The sequence below is a fragment of the Astyanax mexicanus genome, chromosome 5 (assembly GCF_023375975.1).
Source record: "Astyanax mexicanus isolate ESR-SI-001 chromosome 5, AstMex3_surface, whole genome shotgun sequence".
NCBI classification, from domain to species: Eukaryota; Metazoa; Chordata; class Actinopteri; order Characiformes; family Acestrorhamphidae; genus Astyanax; species Astyanax mexicanus.
In genome coordinates, this window is record NC_064412.1 from 42116066 (window position 1) to 42131364 (window position 15299).

General features: G+C 39.2%; 1 protein-coding gene across 1 annotated transcript; it reads right to left on the reverse strand.

Annotated features, from left to right (window-relative positions):
• Window positions 1–5004: 5004 nt before the first annotated feature.
• cryba2a (crystallin, beta A2a) lies at window positions 5005–13897 on the reverse strand. The gene is made up of 5 exons (XM_022675493.2): window positions 13819–13897; window positions 11621–11807; window positions 10845–10986; window positions 9572–9714; window positions 5005–5630 (listed from the first exon to the last, which is right to left on the reverse strand). The coding sequence occupies exons 2-5, from the start codon at window positions 11779–11781 to the stop codon at window positions 5483–5485; spliced, it is 594 nt and encodes a 197-aa protein (XP_022531214.2). The 5' UTR covers window positions 11782–11807; window positions 13819–13897; the 3' UTR covers window positions 5005–5482.
• Between the last annotated feature and the right edge of the window lie 1402 nt (window positions 13898–15299).

Genomic DNA, 15299 nt, shown 5'->3' on the forward strand with positions numbered 1-15299 from the left:
CAGGAAGGGAGGAGGAAGAGGAGGACGGGGGAGACGTCTGGATCAGAACATTACAGAGACAAAAACGGAACAGAACACCATGCCACTCCAGGAGCCTGAGAGGGAAAGTACAGGAACAATTAAAGAACATAAAAAACACACATCATCATAAACAGAGGGGGGGGGGTGGGGGAGGGGGGTGTTGGGGGGGTATTATGTGTGTGTTTATGCTGGACTAATCTGCTGCTGCTGTGTAACAGGGTTGTGTAAGAGCTGCTGTAATTAGCTTTATCTCTACAGCAGCGTGAGCGGATATATTAATGGCTTTACTGTGGAGCCACGTGTTCATTCATAACTGCAGAACCAGTCCACTGAACATACACTACACAATAATACACAGCATCATGACCAGTGAGGTCACAGACCAGTCAAAATATTAATAATTATCACTACTTCCTTGTTTCTACACTTACTGTCCATCTTTTCAGTCCCATGGATCAAATAGAATAGTTTTAGTACTATAATTACAGTCTGTAGTCCTTCTCTTTCTCGGCATACCTTATTATCCTGCCGATTAGCATGGTGGTGGTGTATGAGGTGTACGCGTGTGTGGTGCTGGTGTGAGTGGATCAGATACAGTAGTGCTGCTGGAGTGTTTAAACACTGGGTGCACTCACTTTTCACTCTATTAGACAGGACACTGCCCACAGGATGCTTTGCCCACCCCAGCATTAAAACTAAGGTGTTTAGAAACTCTGAATCTACCTGTGAAAATGGCTAGCTTTGCTAAAACCAAGCTAACACCCTTTAACTTTAGGGTTAGTTTGATCCGTGCAATTTAATCTTTCAGAAAATTATTATAAATAGGGCTTTGAGTGTTTTCCTTTTCGTTAAAAACAAAACGGAGGGGGCTCTGAATGGTCCAGTGGACTAAGGTGCTGCCACTATGGAGCTGCAGGAGCCCCGAGAAAGCACAACTGGCCTTGCTCTCTCTCTTTTGGTGGGTAGATGGCGCTCTCTCCCCACATCACTCCAAAGGCACAAATGCATCTGTGAGCTGATTTATTGGAACCGAGTTGCTGCGCATTCCTCCGAGTGTGCTGTGATGCTAATCAACAATGCAACATCAGCAGCAGTTGTAAAAAAGGCTTGTCTGACTTCATATGTATCGGAGGAGGCATGTGCTAATCTTCGCCCTCCTGGTGTTGAGGCATTGCTCAGACTGGATGTAAAGTAAACTGTCAGTGGTCAGTCTCTGTATTTCTTCAGGTTGTGGATGGTGTAGCTGGGGTCAGGTGCTTCTGGCTCTGATGTTCCTGTGCCTTTTTCCAGATGGCAGGGGTTGGAACAGGAAGCGGCTGGGCTGTGTGGGGTCAGAGAAGATGTTGATAGTCTTTCTCAGAGATCTATTGTAGGAGAGATGGTATATGGGTGGGAGGGCAGCTGTGGTGATGTGCACTTTCTGCAGGGCCTTGTGATCAACCAAACCATGATGCAGCTGGTCAGAATGCTCTCCAGAGTGGATCTATGAAATAAAAAAAAAAACGTCTAATATTTATTCCCACCTGGTCTCTAGCTAGGTTACCCTCTCTTCTCTTCTTCCTTGTTTCCTCAGACATATGTCTCTTCTGTCTCTTTACTGCGGTGTCTGTAATTAAAGAACTGAACCCGCATTTCTGTACTCGCTTCTGCAACTGCTGATTTTTGTAGTTCTTGTAGTACTGTTAGAACTACAATGTTTTAAAGCAGTTCACAGTTCCCATGGGCATTGGTCGTGCGTGGCACACAGAAGCTACATGGTCTGCTTTCAACTCAGTTGAGCTGTGATCAGCCAGGAGAGGGATGCTATTCTGCCTATTACACCTCATTGGAGTGGTGCAAGGATTTTAAAACTGTTTAAAAATAATGGATAATTAAGAAGATCAGTGGAAAATTGAATGGCACAGTTTTACACTTGCAGTTGCCATAGTCCAAAAGAAGAGGGCACCCCTGAGCTCTGAGAATGCGGACAAGCTGGATTGTTTCAGTAACTGGTTAAGATGAGAGGTGTAAGGGATGATGAAAATTTGTCCACTTGTTGTAAAAATGCAAACTGTGGCTTATTTGACTTTATTTCAGTATATTTCAGAATTATGTGAATTTGATAGCAAAGATTATGAATGTAATTAATTTAGATGAATAAATCCCAGTATTTATTAATTAATTAGATTTTTTTTTAATCATTTGACAGCACTGTTTTTTATTAAAACATGATCAAAATGTATGCATCAGGTATTTAACGCTTCTTTGTTGCATACTTAATTAGCTCTAAAATTAGAGGAAGATGTCTCATAACAATAATTTCACCTCCATGGTATGGGAATGTTCTGTTATGATTTTATGCTCTTTGAAATGATCAGTGATTCTGGTGTTTATACAGGTATGGTGTTGTTAGGTAAGGGGCCAAAAGCAGAAAAAAGAGTTTTTCTTGTTATAGTGATCTCAAATGTGTGTGAAGTATTGATATTTATTTTATTTTATACAGATGAAACAGTCTAGGGATTTGATGACAAGTAATGTTATGTTTATTGTTTGTCCTCATTAAAATGACAATTAAATTTGAAGCATAAAAAATATGCTTCGTTTTTACAGAGACATTTAACACTAAATGGAGTCGAGTTGACCCTAAAGACCCCAGTTAACGTCATTCACACAGTCTAACTGGTCTATAGCGACATCTTGTGGTGGACTAGTGACTGCAAAGTCACGTGGCTCCTTTTTTTTACTGTGTATAAATTCACGTTTAAAATAGTTATTTTACCACACTGACTCTTGGGTATTATATTAATGTAATATAGTGCAAAGCTTTATTCTGAGCATGTCAGTATGAGCACATCTCTGTTTAAAGATAAAACAGATTTATACAGTGGACTCTGATACCCAGCAGATGGCGCTTTAGTGCCACAACTGAAGGACAGGCACTGTCCGATACTGTCTAACGCAGCGCTTCTGCACCTGTTCAAGTACTGCTAATAGAAGAGGACTCTCTGCAGCAGCTGAGTTTTCTGGGATGATAAAGATCCAACCAGTAAAAAAAAATAAAAATTAAAAATTATTTTCAATATCTTTGATTTAGGAAGAAACAGTAATTTAGTGGACATGGATCTAGTGATTTATTTGTTTATACATTAAAACAAAGACAAAATAAAGCAATAAATAATTAAATCAAAATGTAAATTATCAAAGAATAAGAAACAAAAAATATTCTGTGTTTTTAATATTCATAAACATGTTGTTTTTGTTGCATTAGTTCTATATTTTAGGTGAAAATTAGCTAATATGTTCAACTAGCTATTGTTTTACATTGTTATAGAATATCAATATAAAATATATGTACAACCATAAAATATACAGTTAAAACCATTTTAAAACCTTGTTTGTCTGCAGTCACATCCTCCTCTTTAAGAGACAAGCATTTGTGCTTCTAAACAACAAATTACTAATTATCATAAGATGGAGTAATGATGGGAAAGTTTCTCTGATATCTCAAAAACAACAGATTTCCATTTAGAATAATACAAAGATGGACGTTTTTTTTCTATTTTCTATTTTTAACCATGTGGTTTTCATTTTTTAATATCTGTTTTTAAAATGGAAAAAGAATGACCAAAAAGTACACAGACCCCGTATAATCCAAACTATGTTTGTTACAAGATGCAAATTAGAAATTCAAGTAAAGATGTCCTCCATTTTTTCTAATTGGTCTGTTTTCAAATTTAGCCTTGAATGGTCAGAACACTGGAACTGATAAAAGTTACACTGACTGCTGATGAAAACAGAGATTTTCAAAGTCTTCACCTTAGAGAGCATTTTTAACTTGATTTTTAGTAACTATATACAGCATTTCCATGTAGATGGGAGACCAAAACAGAGACAAAAAAAATGAAATGGTTGGACATCACCAGGGGGTAGTATTATTGATTGACTGATTTGCATATTGTGAGTGTCTGGGTACAAAAGTACACAGAAACATCATCTTCACCTATAGAATATAGCAAAATTGAACTTGTAAGGGCACTGCAGAGGCAGAAATTACCACAATAAAAAAAATCCTGACAGGTTAGGAAAGATTTATAAAAAAAATTAAGCAGGACTGATATGTTTCACAGCTGCAGACTTGCCAAGTCTTCTGGAAGTCGCTTGAGTTTACCACATATCAACAACGGCTCCCTGATGCCCGCAAGTCGGATACAATCTCCTGGAATCTAGAACAAGTGGCCCATGAGTGAACACCCACGCAGGCGACACAGACCTTTTTCCCCAATCGCATGAGAGAAAGAGAGGGACAAGGAGAGAAAGGTGCTCAACTCGTGTGCATATTTATGAAGCGCATGCTAAACAGAGAGTGTTCTGATTGGCCTGTTCTCTGCAAAGACTCTGTGAGTCAGACAATCAGTTTTTATTGTGAGCGGGCAGTGTTTTCATCCACCCTTCTGGACAGGATGCATTCAGGAGCATCATGGCTCCCATCAAAACTCTTTTAGCCTCTGACTAAAGTTTAAAAACCTCTCTAAAGTTAAAAATGTTGCCAGCTGTACAGTTTGTAATAGTGATTTTAGCATTGCCCACAGGGGACTAAATATATATACATGGTCCAAGTCCATGTCCGGGGGTACTTACCTGAAATTCATTTTTACAACTTGGGATGTATGCAACTATAAAGAAACACATTTCAGCTATTTAAAAATATATATGGTTTAGGTGCTTAATGAAGAACTATTAAAGAACACTGGTCAAGGGTGTAACTAAACAAATCATATAGAAGCTTGTTTGGTCTTGTGGCAAACACACTTGTTTAAAGTTCGAAATGATTCATTGTGAACAGCACCTAGATAATTCCCTGCTTAAAAACAACAATAAGGTTAATTATGTTGTGTTAAAGCAAAGATATCCCAAGTCTGTGCGAGTTGAAGAATTAAAAGGAAGGTCCAGTCCACAAACATCCACTTACAAATGTCAAAGACAATAACAACAAAACAGCAAAAACATGTTTCATGCTCTTATTTATTGAATTAATAAAATACAGTCTGACAAAAAACAATGTTACACTGTTCCTAACGTTAAGAAAATAAAAATCTGATCGATTCTACAAATGTCATCTCAAACAACTCTCTTAACAAAGAGCTTTTGTCTTTAATATAAAAGCTTAGGCCTCTATCTTTAGCTAGCTTTAGCTATGTCGTAACTAGCTTCCATAATCTGCTTCCATCGTAATCTGGTGAAATGCTCGAACAAATTGTGAGGGATGGAAAAATAAATTGATAAAATCGCTCCAGAATGATTGTTTAATGTTCATGTTCCTAACGCAGGTCTTTAGTGCGTACAGTAATGGCAACAAACAGAATACCTATGGTGTTTTTATGCTCTCTTCAGGAGTCTTCAGAATGAGCTTTTATTGTATACCAGTACAGATAGTATCGTTGCCTCATGCTGCAGTAGGTGGAGTAGCCAATGAGAAGCCAGCTTAGTGCTGCACACGACGGAGAGACTGGATCTGATTGGTGTGCGCCTGGGTGCCGAACTCCGTGTAGTTTTTGTACTCTCCCTGGCGCCGGTCTCTCTCAAAAATGTACTGGTATCCACGATAACCGGGGAACTGGTAGCCCACCCACCTGTGGAGAGGAAGACACGGGGAAATATAGACCTAATTCAGGGTTTGTTCCAATGATATCTAGTAAGTGCCATACAAAAACTACTGGGTAGACATTTCTTTTCTCAATACAAAGAACCCAGTTACCTTGCCAGAACAAACCTAAAAGAACTTACTAGGAAAACTTACTAGGAAGGCCAAAAGAGCCTCACCAACCCTGAATCCAAGATGGCTGTCCTGCTCATCACCATAGTAAAAGCAGTAGTATTACAGAGTTTATCATGTCTATCTATTAGTGTCTCATTAAATCAGTCATACACAGAACTGTTAATCTGTGGACATATTTCCAACCTGTTTTTTTGTATATGCAAAATACTCTATGCTAGCAACGCTAATTTGGAACAGTGCTAACAGTGATATCTGAAAGTTTAACTGGAACACAGTCAACTTGGGTGTAATGCCATTCCCAGCTCTGACATCCAATCAGGTCAATGAACATGTAATATTTTAATTAACATAGAATCTAAGTGTGTTTTCACACCAGCACTATTTAGTCCAGTTAAAATGGACTATGGTTCATTTTTACTCTTGGTGCGATTCGTTTTGGCAGGTGTAAAAAGAACATGACCTGACCTTTAAATTAAATTACATTATGTAGCATTAAGCAGACACTTTTATCCAAATAATTATGTAAATTAGCAATAGAGGACATGAAGTTTAAGGCAAAAATATTTTGACAGGACCTAAAGGAGGCCAAAGGGGAATAGTGGTATAGATGAGGAAATGAGGTCAGAAGTAGTTCGTTTGTTAGAGGTGTTAGTAGAGAAACCTTTATTCAACCCAACTACCAAATACATTCCTCATGTTTGATGAAAACAGTCATAGTCTGACTCGACCCCAGACAGCTCTTTCCAGCTCTTTTAGCAGAGAAAACATGCTAATACATTGTTTGTTCTGATGCTTTTTTTTGCACTTGCGATTTCCTTGTGTGAAACCAAACCCGAACCGAGTGGAAAACACTCTAAGTAGATAAATTCATGAACTTCTTTAGACCAGAGAAAACATCTCACATTCAAAATCAAAAGACCAAAATGGTCTTTGTCTAGATCTACCAAGGCATAGTCAGCTTCGTTAGCAGTCTCTCGGTGGTTCAGACTTTCAAAGCAATTACAGGAATATGAGGCAGGCTATGGTCACCCATTAAACAACAGAAGAAGAAAAAGAAGGGGTGTTGTGCTAAAATCTGGCCCCTCTTGGTGTGCAGGTGTGTCATGCAACAGTTTGGGTAGAACAGATTACACTGGTGATTTTCTGTATCTACTGTACCTGTAGATTATCCCTTATTTATAAACAGAAATTGAAGGAATATGAGGAGAATCCTTCTGCTGCACGACACCCCTGCGCTCGAAGGAAGGCAGATTCTGGCAGGGAAGAAAAATGTGGTACAACACCTGCAAAGGCAACTCACAGAAAAATTGTGCCCAATCAGTGTGAAGTATAGGGAGAGATCCCCACAATGTACAGTGCTGGCCAAAAGTATTGGCACCCCTGCAATTCTGTCAGATAATGCTCCATTTCTCCCAGAAAATGATTGTAATTACAAATGCTTTGATATTAAAATGTTCATTTAATTTGTCTTCAATGGAAAACCACAAAAAGAATTGTCAAAAAGTCAAATTGGATATAAAAGATAAAAAAAGGGGGTGGACAAAAGTATTGGAAAAATCATTTGATGCTTCTTTAATTTGTGTAATTAACAGCACCTGTTACTTACATGTGGCACAGGTGGTGGCAATAACTAAAAATTTTGCAGCTAAAAATGGATTAAAGTTGACTCAACCTCTGTCCTGTGTCCTTGTGTGTACCACATTGAGCATGGAGAAAAGAAAGAAGACCAAAGAACTGTCTGAGGACTTGAGAAGCAAAATTGTGAGGAAGCATGGGCAATCTCAAGGCTACAAGTCCATCTCCAAAGACCTGAATGTTCCTGTGTCTACCGTGCGCAGTGTCATCAAGAAGTTTAAAGCCCATGGCACTGTGGCTAACCTCCCTAGATGTGGTCGGAAAAGAAAAATTGACGAGAGATTTCAACGAAAGATTGTGCGGATGGTGGATAAAGAACCTCGACTAACATCCAAACAAGTTCAAGCTGCCCTGCAGTCCGAGGGTACAACAATGTCAACGTGTACTATCCGTCGGCGTCTGAATGAAAAAGGACTGGAGGATACCCAGGAAGACCCCACTTCTGACCCAGAGACATAAAAAAGCCAGGCTGGAGTTTGCCAAAACTTACCTGAGAAAGCCAAAAACATTTTGGAAGAATGTTCTCTGGTCAGATGAGACAAAAGTAGAGCTTTTTGGGAAAAGGCATCAACATAAAGTTTACAGGAAAAAAAAATGAGGCCTTCAAAAAAAAAGAACACGGTCCCTACAGTCAAACATGGCGGAGGTTCCCTGATGTTTTGGGGTTGCTTTGCTGCCTCTGGCACTGGACTGCTTGAATGTGTGCATGGCATAATGAAGTCTGAGGACTACCAACAAATTTTGCAGCATAATGTAGGGCCCAGTGTGAGAAAGCTGGGTCTTTCTCAGAGGTCATGGGTCTTCCAGCAGGACAATGACCCAAAACACACTTCAAAAAGCACTAGAAAATGGTTTGAGAGAAAGCACTGGAGACTTCTAAAGTGGCCAGCAATGAGTCCAGACCTGAATCCCATAGAACACCTGTAGAGAGATCTCAAAATGGCAGTTTGGAGAAGGCACCCTTCAAATCTCAGGGATCTGGAACAGTTTGCCAAAGAAGAATGGTCTAAAATTGCAGCAGAGCATTGTAAGAAACTCATTGATGGTTACCGGACGTGGTTGTTCGCAGTTATTTTGTCTAAAGGTTGTGCTACCAAGTATTAGGCTGAGGGTGCCAATACTTTTGTCGGGACCATTTTTAGAGTTTTGTGTAAAATGATAATTGATTTGACTTTTTTTTCATTCTCTTTTGTGTTTTTTCATTGCAAGCAAAATAAATGAAGATATTAATATCAAAGCATTTGTGATTGCGATCATTTTCTGGAAGAAATTGAGTATTATCTGACAGAATTGCAGGGGTGCCAATACTTTTGGCCAGCACGGTAGGTACTGATGGCAGGATGTAGTTAAAGTGTAAATGCATATTATTTTGTTTCTAAACTAAACGCAGAATCATTTTTTAGTGGAGAAGGGATAAATTGTTTTGTTTAATGGTACCAGTGTGCTGGAACGACCATCCCTGATAAGTCTAATATATTCATTCTAAAAACTGGGGTGTCTGGTCTTTTCGCGGTAGTTCTTCTGGCCACGTCACGCGTATTTACGTACTTACGTCAAGCAATCAAGATTTTAGAAGAGGAAACTCAGAGCTCAGTAGCTAATTCACCCATAGTAAAAACAAATAAATAAAGGAGTGAAGGTTCTGACTGAGCTCGCTCTCTCTCTGACTGAACATAACCTGGAATCGGATTCATCTGCTCTGAAAGGAGACCGCATCACACCTGCCCAGTTTAAAATGATTCTTCCTCATGCTCTGTGCAATTACCCATTCTCACCAGAGAGAGCCCTAAATCCCCTAAATCCCAAAACTTACAGAAATGATCTTTAATAATAAAGTTAAAAAAGGTTTTTAATGCGTTTAGTCACTAAACTGCTGTGTGGAACCAAAACTACCCAGACTAAACACAATATACAATGTTATAATCACATCACCAACAACCTTCTATTCTATGCGAAAACATTCGATATGTAATATAAAAAAGAACAGCTTCAGTTTTAAGTAAGCTTTCTCTCATTATCAAGTGAGTTTCCTCCTCAATCCCTGAATGAACAGCTGACCAAAATGTTCTGTTTTAAATGAAGGATTCATTTTAATTAGAAAATTACTTTATCACCAATGAATGTCAACCCTGAACAATAACGAATATATAATGTACTTACACTCCAGAGTTCACTTTAATGGAGGGGACCTCCTTACTGCACCAACCCATGCCCTGCAGGGATGGGTAATCATCACAAATCTCAAACGAGCGTCCCTGCAGATCCTCACACTCATACAGGGTCGTCTTACTGTCAGTGTGGTTCTGCATAAAGGACAAAAGGTCAGACGTCAATGGACAAGAAGCATAATTTTATAATTCAATAAACACATGGTTATAATGATTTTAAACATTAAATGGCAAAACAAATTCACAACAGCTAAATAATATAGATAGAAAAGAGCAAAAATGTGTAAAAATATAAGGAGGCTAAGGCCGGGTAGTATGAGAAAAATATGGTATCACAACTCACAGATAAAATGCCTTTTAAAATGGACATTAAATAGTACAGTTTTTAAATACAGTATTTGTATGCATTATGTGCTGCACTTCACCCAATTATACAGCACTTCCGTATTTTTCACACTATAAGGTGCACTGGATTATAAGGCACACTATCAATAAAAGTATTTTGCCTTAGCAGCTAACCGCTAGCACCAGATAGTGCTTTACTGAGGAACTCTGACTGTTCTGGTGAGCCAGGGCACTATCAGCTAGTGGTTTTTACCACGAAGCTTGTTTTAACATGGTAAACACGCAGACTACAGTCCAATTTACTCACCTCTGAGTGGCAAAAGTGCTAACGCTGCGGTTAGTGGCTAATGCTAATGCTACTTCATGCTAAGTGCTAGCTGGGGTTAGCAGCAGGCTACAGGCCAATAATACTCACTTCTGAACAGCAAAAGCGAGGTAAGTGGGTAATGCTAATGCTGCTCCAGCAGTGCTAGCCAGGGTTAGCAGCAAACTACAAGCGATAATACTTACCTCTGTATGGTGAAAGAGCTAGCACTCAGCACGGTTAGTGGGTAACACTAATGCTGCTCCAGCAGTGCTAGCTGAGGTTAGCAGCAGGCTGCAGACCAATAATACTCACCTCTGAACATTGAAACAACTAATGAGGTGCACCGGATTATAAGGCGCACTAAACATTTTTTTTTAAAATTAAAGGATTTTAAATGTGCCTTATAGTGCGAAAAATACAGATTACACTTTCAGTAATTAAAGGTTTGGTCAGTTGGTAATATATATTTTTTTTGCATTAATAATATTCACATTATACTCAGTGAAGCATATTGTGTATCACCATAACATAATTTATTACAACATGATGAAAATTTTTTGTCATATTTTCCAAGCCCTTAATGAAAAAGGTGTAAGGTATGGTTGGCTCTTACAGCACACTTAATTGGTCTGAAGGAGAGCAGGTGTTCGGTCCGGTAGCTGCTGTTGCCACTCCAGGCCTGATAACAGGGATAGTCTCCCTTCTCCAGGATGAACTGCTGGCCCTGGTGCTCTGGATACTCATAACCCACCCAGCTGGAGAGAAGCCAGGAGGAACAAGCCATCAGAACAACGCTGCTGTTTCACAAGCATCAACACTAGGATCAAGGTTTACTTCTGGACACTGCCAAAAGTACCAGTTGGTCTTAAAATATTAAATTTTTTTGAGACACTAAGTAAGCCATAACAACATCAACAGTAAAAGAAACATTTGCTTCAAATAGATCACTCTGTGTGTAATACATCTATATAATACATAAGTTTTACATTTTGAACTGAATTACTTAAATAAAGTAACTTTTCAATGATATTCTATTTTTTTGAGAAGTACTGTCTCCAGTGTTAGATAGCAATGAGCATCTCAACATGCCTTGCACAGGGTATAAGATAGAGTCCAGTATAAATGTATCATTTATTGTTCCTGATAACTTTTATATTTATTCTGAATAACATAAACAATCCATTCACAGAATAACAGCCTCATGACTAATTCCGCATTCGCAAGTTAGCAGTATGTTGCAGCTGCAGCATATGCAGCATTTCTTTTGGTTGAATTTGCTGTGATATTCCTTGCATTGCAGTGATGCTAGTCTTAACCTAACTACCAAACCTCTCATTAAACATGTACAAACCCACTCACATCCCAAACCCAGCCAATGTGCACACTTACGGCCCGTTCTCAACCTTGATGGAGCGGATCTTCTGAAAGCCCCTCTCCATGATGTTGGGACACTCCACCACGAATTCACAGCGCTTGCCCTGGAAGTTCTCCTCCTCCCACACTGTGATCCTGAACTGACCCCTCTGCTCAATCTGGTCTCGCTGGTCCATTGTGGCCACCTGTGTGCTCTCTCCAGCTGTGGAGAACAGAAGAAGAGCTGTGAGAACACCTTCATTCTGACTGAATCTGACTGCACTAATTCATATTATAAGGCATTGTGAAATCATAAAAACATTCAGTATGTTATTCCAGTCATTAATATACACTTTATTCCACCACAGTGTGTTGGTTAGACTTTCTGATCATTATATATCAGACAGTTTCTGGTCATATTGTATTTAAATTGAATGCAGTCTGAAAAAGCTACTGCTGTGGACGCTGACCATGAAGTAGCTAGTTATCCTAACCCAACATTCCAACAGTGGGCTATTAAACATTATTCACTACTATTTACAGCATAGCTAACTAGCTTTCACACACTAATCACACTAATCGATTGTGTGAACAAATCCCACATGAACACAACAGAAAAAGATAGAAGCTCCATAAAGATAGAAGCTCCACCACCTTCCACAAAGCAGCTGTGTCTGTGGTTGAAGGTGCTAAATTTAAAACATCCATATTCCTGCTCTTACCATTCATTCTGTGAAGGGTAATCCTGGTTATAAGGATCTGGGGAAACAGATACTGTAAGTAAAGTGCTGTACGGCTGTCAGATGTTAGCTAAAAAGCTAACCAAAGTGCGCAGAAGCATGAAGAGGGTAAACCTCACAAGCACACCCAACTCATCTTCTTCTCCAGAGCTTTAAAACCAAGCCATTTATCTTGGTAAAGATGTTCTGTTGTTGTTTTTCCTCCACAAATTGGTAAGAGCAAATGAAGAGACATTTTGGCAGATGTTTTAAATTTAGCTCCTTCAACCACAGACGCATCTCCTCTGTGGAAGGTGGTGGATACACAATATACATATGGTGCTGTTAAAAAAAATCAGGATGTCCAATCAGACCAAAAATCTATTATTTGACTAAAGACAGTATAAACCCAGTTTATGTTTTATTTGTTACACATTGCAATTGGTACACAGAACATTTGAGGCTAGTAAAGAAGATGGCATGTGCTCTGGACCAAAGTTAAAAAGGACCATCCAGACTGTTATCAGCAACAAATCCAAAAGCCAGGGTTGGCATTGGTATGGGCTGTGTCAATACACTACTCTTATGTAGGATGCAGCATTAATGCAGAAAAAGTACATAAACAACAAGAGCAAAATATGCTGCCTTTTATGACTTATCTTTTACAGGGAAGTCTATGCACTTTTCAGCAAGATAATGCAAAACCACATGCTGCACAAACGCATGGCTGTGGAAGAAGAGAGTATGGATACTGGACTGGCCTTACTGCAGTCCTGAGTTGTCTCCAGTATAAAATGTGTGGAGACTTTTTAAACACATTTTCAAAAAGAAAGGTTAAACATAACATCTTAAACACTTCACCATTTGATATTCTAAATATCAAAATGCAATGGCAACATTACAAAGTGGTTAATGCTTTACCATTCCAACTTTTTTTTGGAAAGTGTCTGAAATGTAGTAATGGATCTATATTAGGAAATAAAAATTTAAGTTGACCAAATAAAACATGGAACTTGAGCTCATACTGTCTGTAATCAAATAAAAGTCAAAGCAAAGGAAAAAAAAAACGTTTTTTGTTTTGCATTTTCCATACTGTCCCAAACTGTTTCGGATGTGGGCTGTACAAGGTTCTGATTTCCGGGACATTATGGAGCTGCTTTCCATAAGCGTGAGAATCACGGATGTCACATAAGAAGTGAGATCTCTGCAATGGATGGAGCGATGCACTTTTTTTTCACTGCTATTGAAGGATCACCCGCACTGAGCAAACCCACGATTCTTCACAGCCCTGTTGTGTTGGACCTCTGCACCTCCAAAGTATCGATACATGACAGAACTTTCAAGGCACGTCATGGTCTTGAAGAGTTTGTTAATCATCCTGGTTAGTTGCCTGTTCCTTAAGAACTCCATATGATTATTTCCACAAAGGCCTTTCTTTAAGCTGGAGCAAATCAGTGGATCTGGGGGAGAGGAAGATGGGGCAGGGGGTCAGTGTTTAAGAAGTTTTATACTTACGTGCCGAGGTGGGCAAGGTGAGGCGTGATCTATGTTGGGATCATCCCACCTACAGGGGTTTATATAGCTGTTGTGGCGGTGGGTACTGCAGAATGTGCAGCCGGATTGCCGGCTCAGCAGCTCGGCTCAAAAGAGACCATAAGTCCTGTTATTGTTCATCACGGCCTTCATTGCTCTGACTCATCGAAAACATCCCTCCTGATGCAGACACACATACCCATCCCAACACCCCCCCTCCCAACACACACACACACACCCCATATACTTCCCCAGTGTTTCACCAGGTGAAAAAAAAATGCTAGAGTGACTGTCAAACAACAGCCTTGGAAGAACCACTGCTGGCTCTTTAAAGATGTTTTTATTTGTGGCATCAATTTAAATGATTAATATAACATTTTGAACCTCAGCTTCTATATGTATGCCATATCAATTTTATAGGCCCTAAAATAGAACCCTGTGGGACTCTCGTACAATAAATAGCTTTACAATAGTTTTTGCTTTAGTGTTAATAACTAATTAATTTACTTACGTGTTATTATTATTATTAATAATATTAATATATTCATGGCCTTCATTGATGCAACCGCCCACCTTGGTGCCCCGAAGAATTGCAAAAAAAAGCAACCTTCTGGCCACCCTTCTTGTTGGGAAAAAGTAATCTAACTTCCACTAGTGTGCTCTTCTTGCAATAAATTATGATTTTCGCTTTTCTGCCCATTCAGTTTTGTTATAAAGCATCTTCTGCGCCACCCCTAATTGATTTAAATTAATGGCTCTTTAAATCCACTTGTTAAATAAATTCTTTAAAACTGTTTCTTCTGTGGCATCATTCCAAATAATCTTTGAAACCCCTTAAACTGTAGATTTAAATCCATACTTAATTACATTTTCATCAGCACAATTTGTCCTAAAATAGGTCAAATGAAATTAATCTGGTAAAATAAATCACTTTATAATAACAATTTACTCAATTACCTAGGGGTTAAACATATGTGTGGGAACATACAAATACTGGTCAAATGTTTGTACAAGTACAGTTCTCTCTCCGAAATTCAGGAAAGTGCAGTGTCATTGTTATGGACCTGAACAAAAAGGGGTCACTGGTTCTATGGCCTGTGAATGACAATGAGCCTGTGGTGTAACTGCTGTGGGTGGAGGGAGGATGGGGACAGAGGAAATCACACTGGTACCTTTGGAGGCTGCTCCCCCTGAAACCTACAGTTGCAAGAAAAAGTATGTGAACCCTTTGGGATTACTTGGATTTCTCCTAGTCACAACAATAGACAAACATAGTCTGCTTAAACTAATACTACTAGAGGCCGACCGATCGATCGGCCAGCCGATTTAATCGGCCGATTTTTGTTATTTTTTTATCAATCGGCATCGGCCGATTTTCTTATTTGGCCGCGCCGATTTTAATCCGGCACATCTGCGGGCAGCTACTTGGAACGCAGCGCAAGGTTTCAAGAGTGAGCAAGACT

Excerpts from the sequence above, each read along its gene's own strand:
- cryba2a (XM_022675493.2), bottom strand. The coding sequence starts at position 11,781 with ATGGACCAGCGAGACCAGATTGAGCAGAGGGGTCAGTTCAGGATCACA. Across the intron at positions 9,715-10,844 it reads TCAGACCAATTAAGTGTGCT|AACCACACTGACAGTAAGAC; the intron begins GTAAGAGCCAAC and ends TCCTTTATGCAG. Across the intron at positions 5,631-9,571 it reads ATTAAAGTGAACTCTGGAGT|GTGGGTGGGCTACCAGTTCC; the intron begins GTAAGTACATTA and ends TCCTCTCCACAG.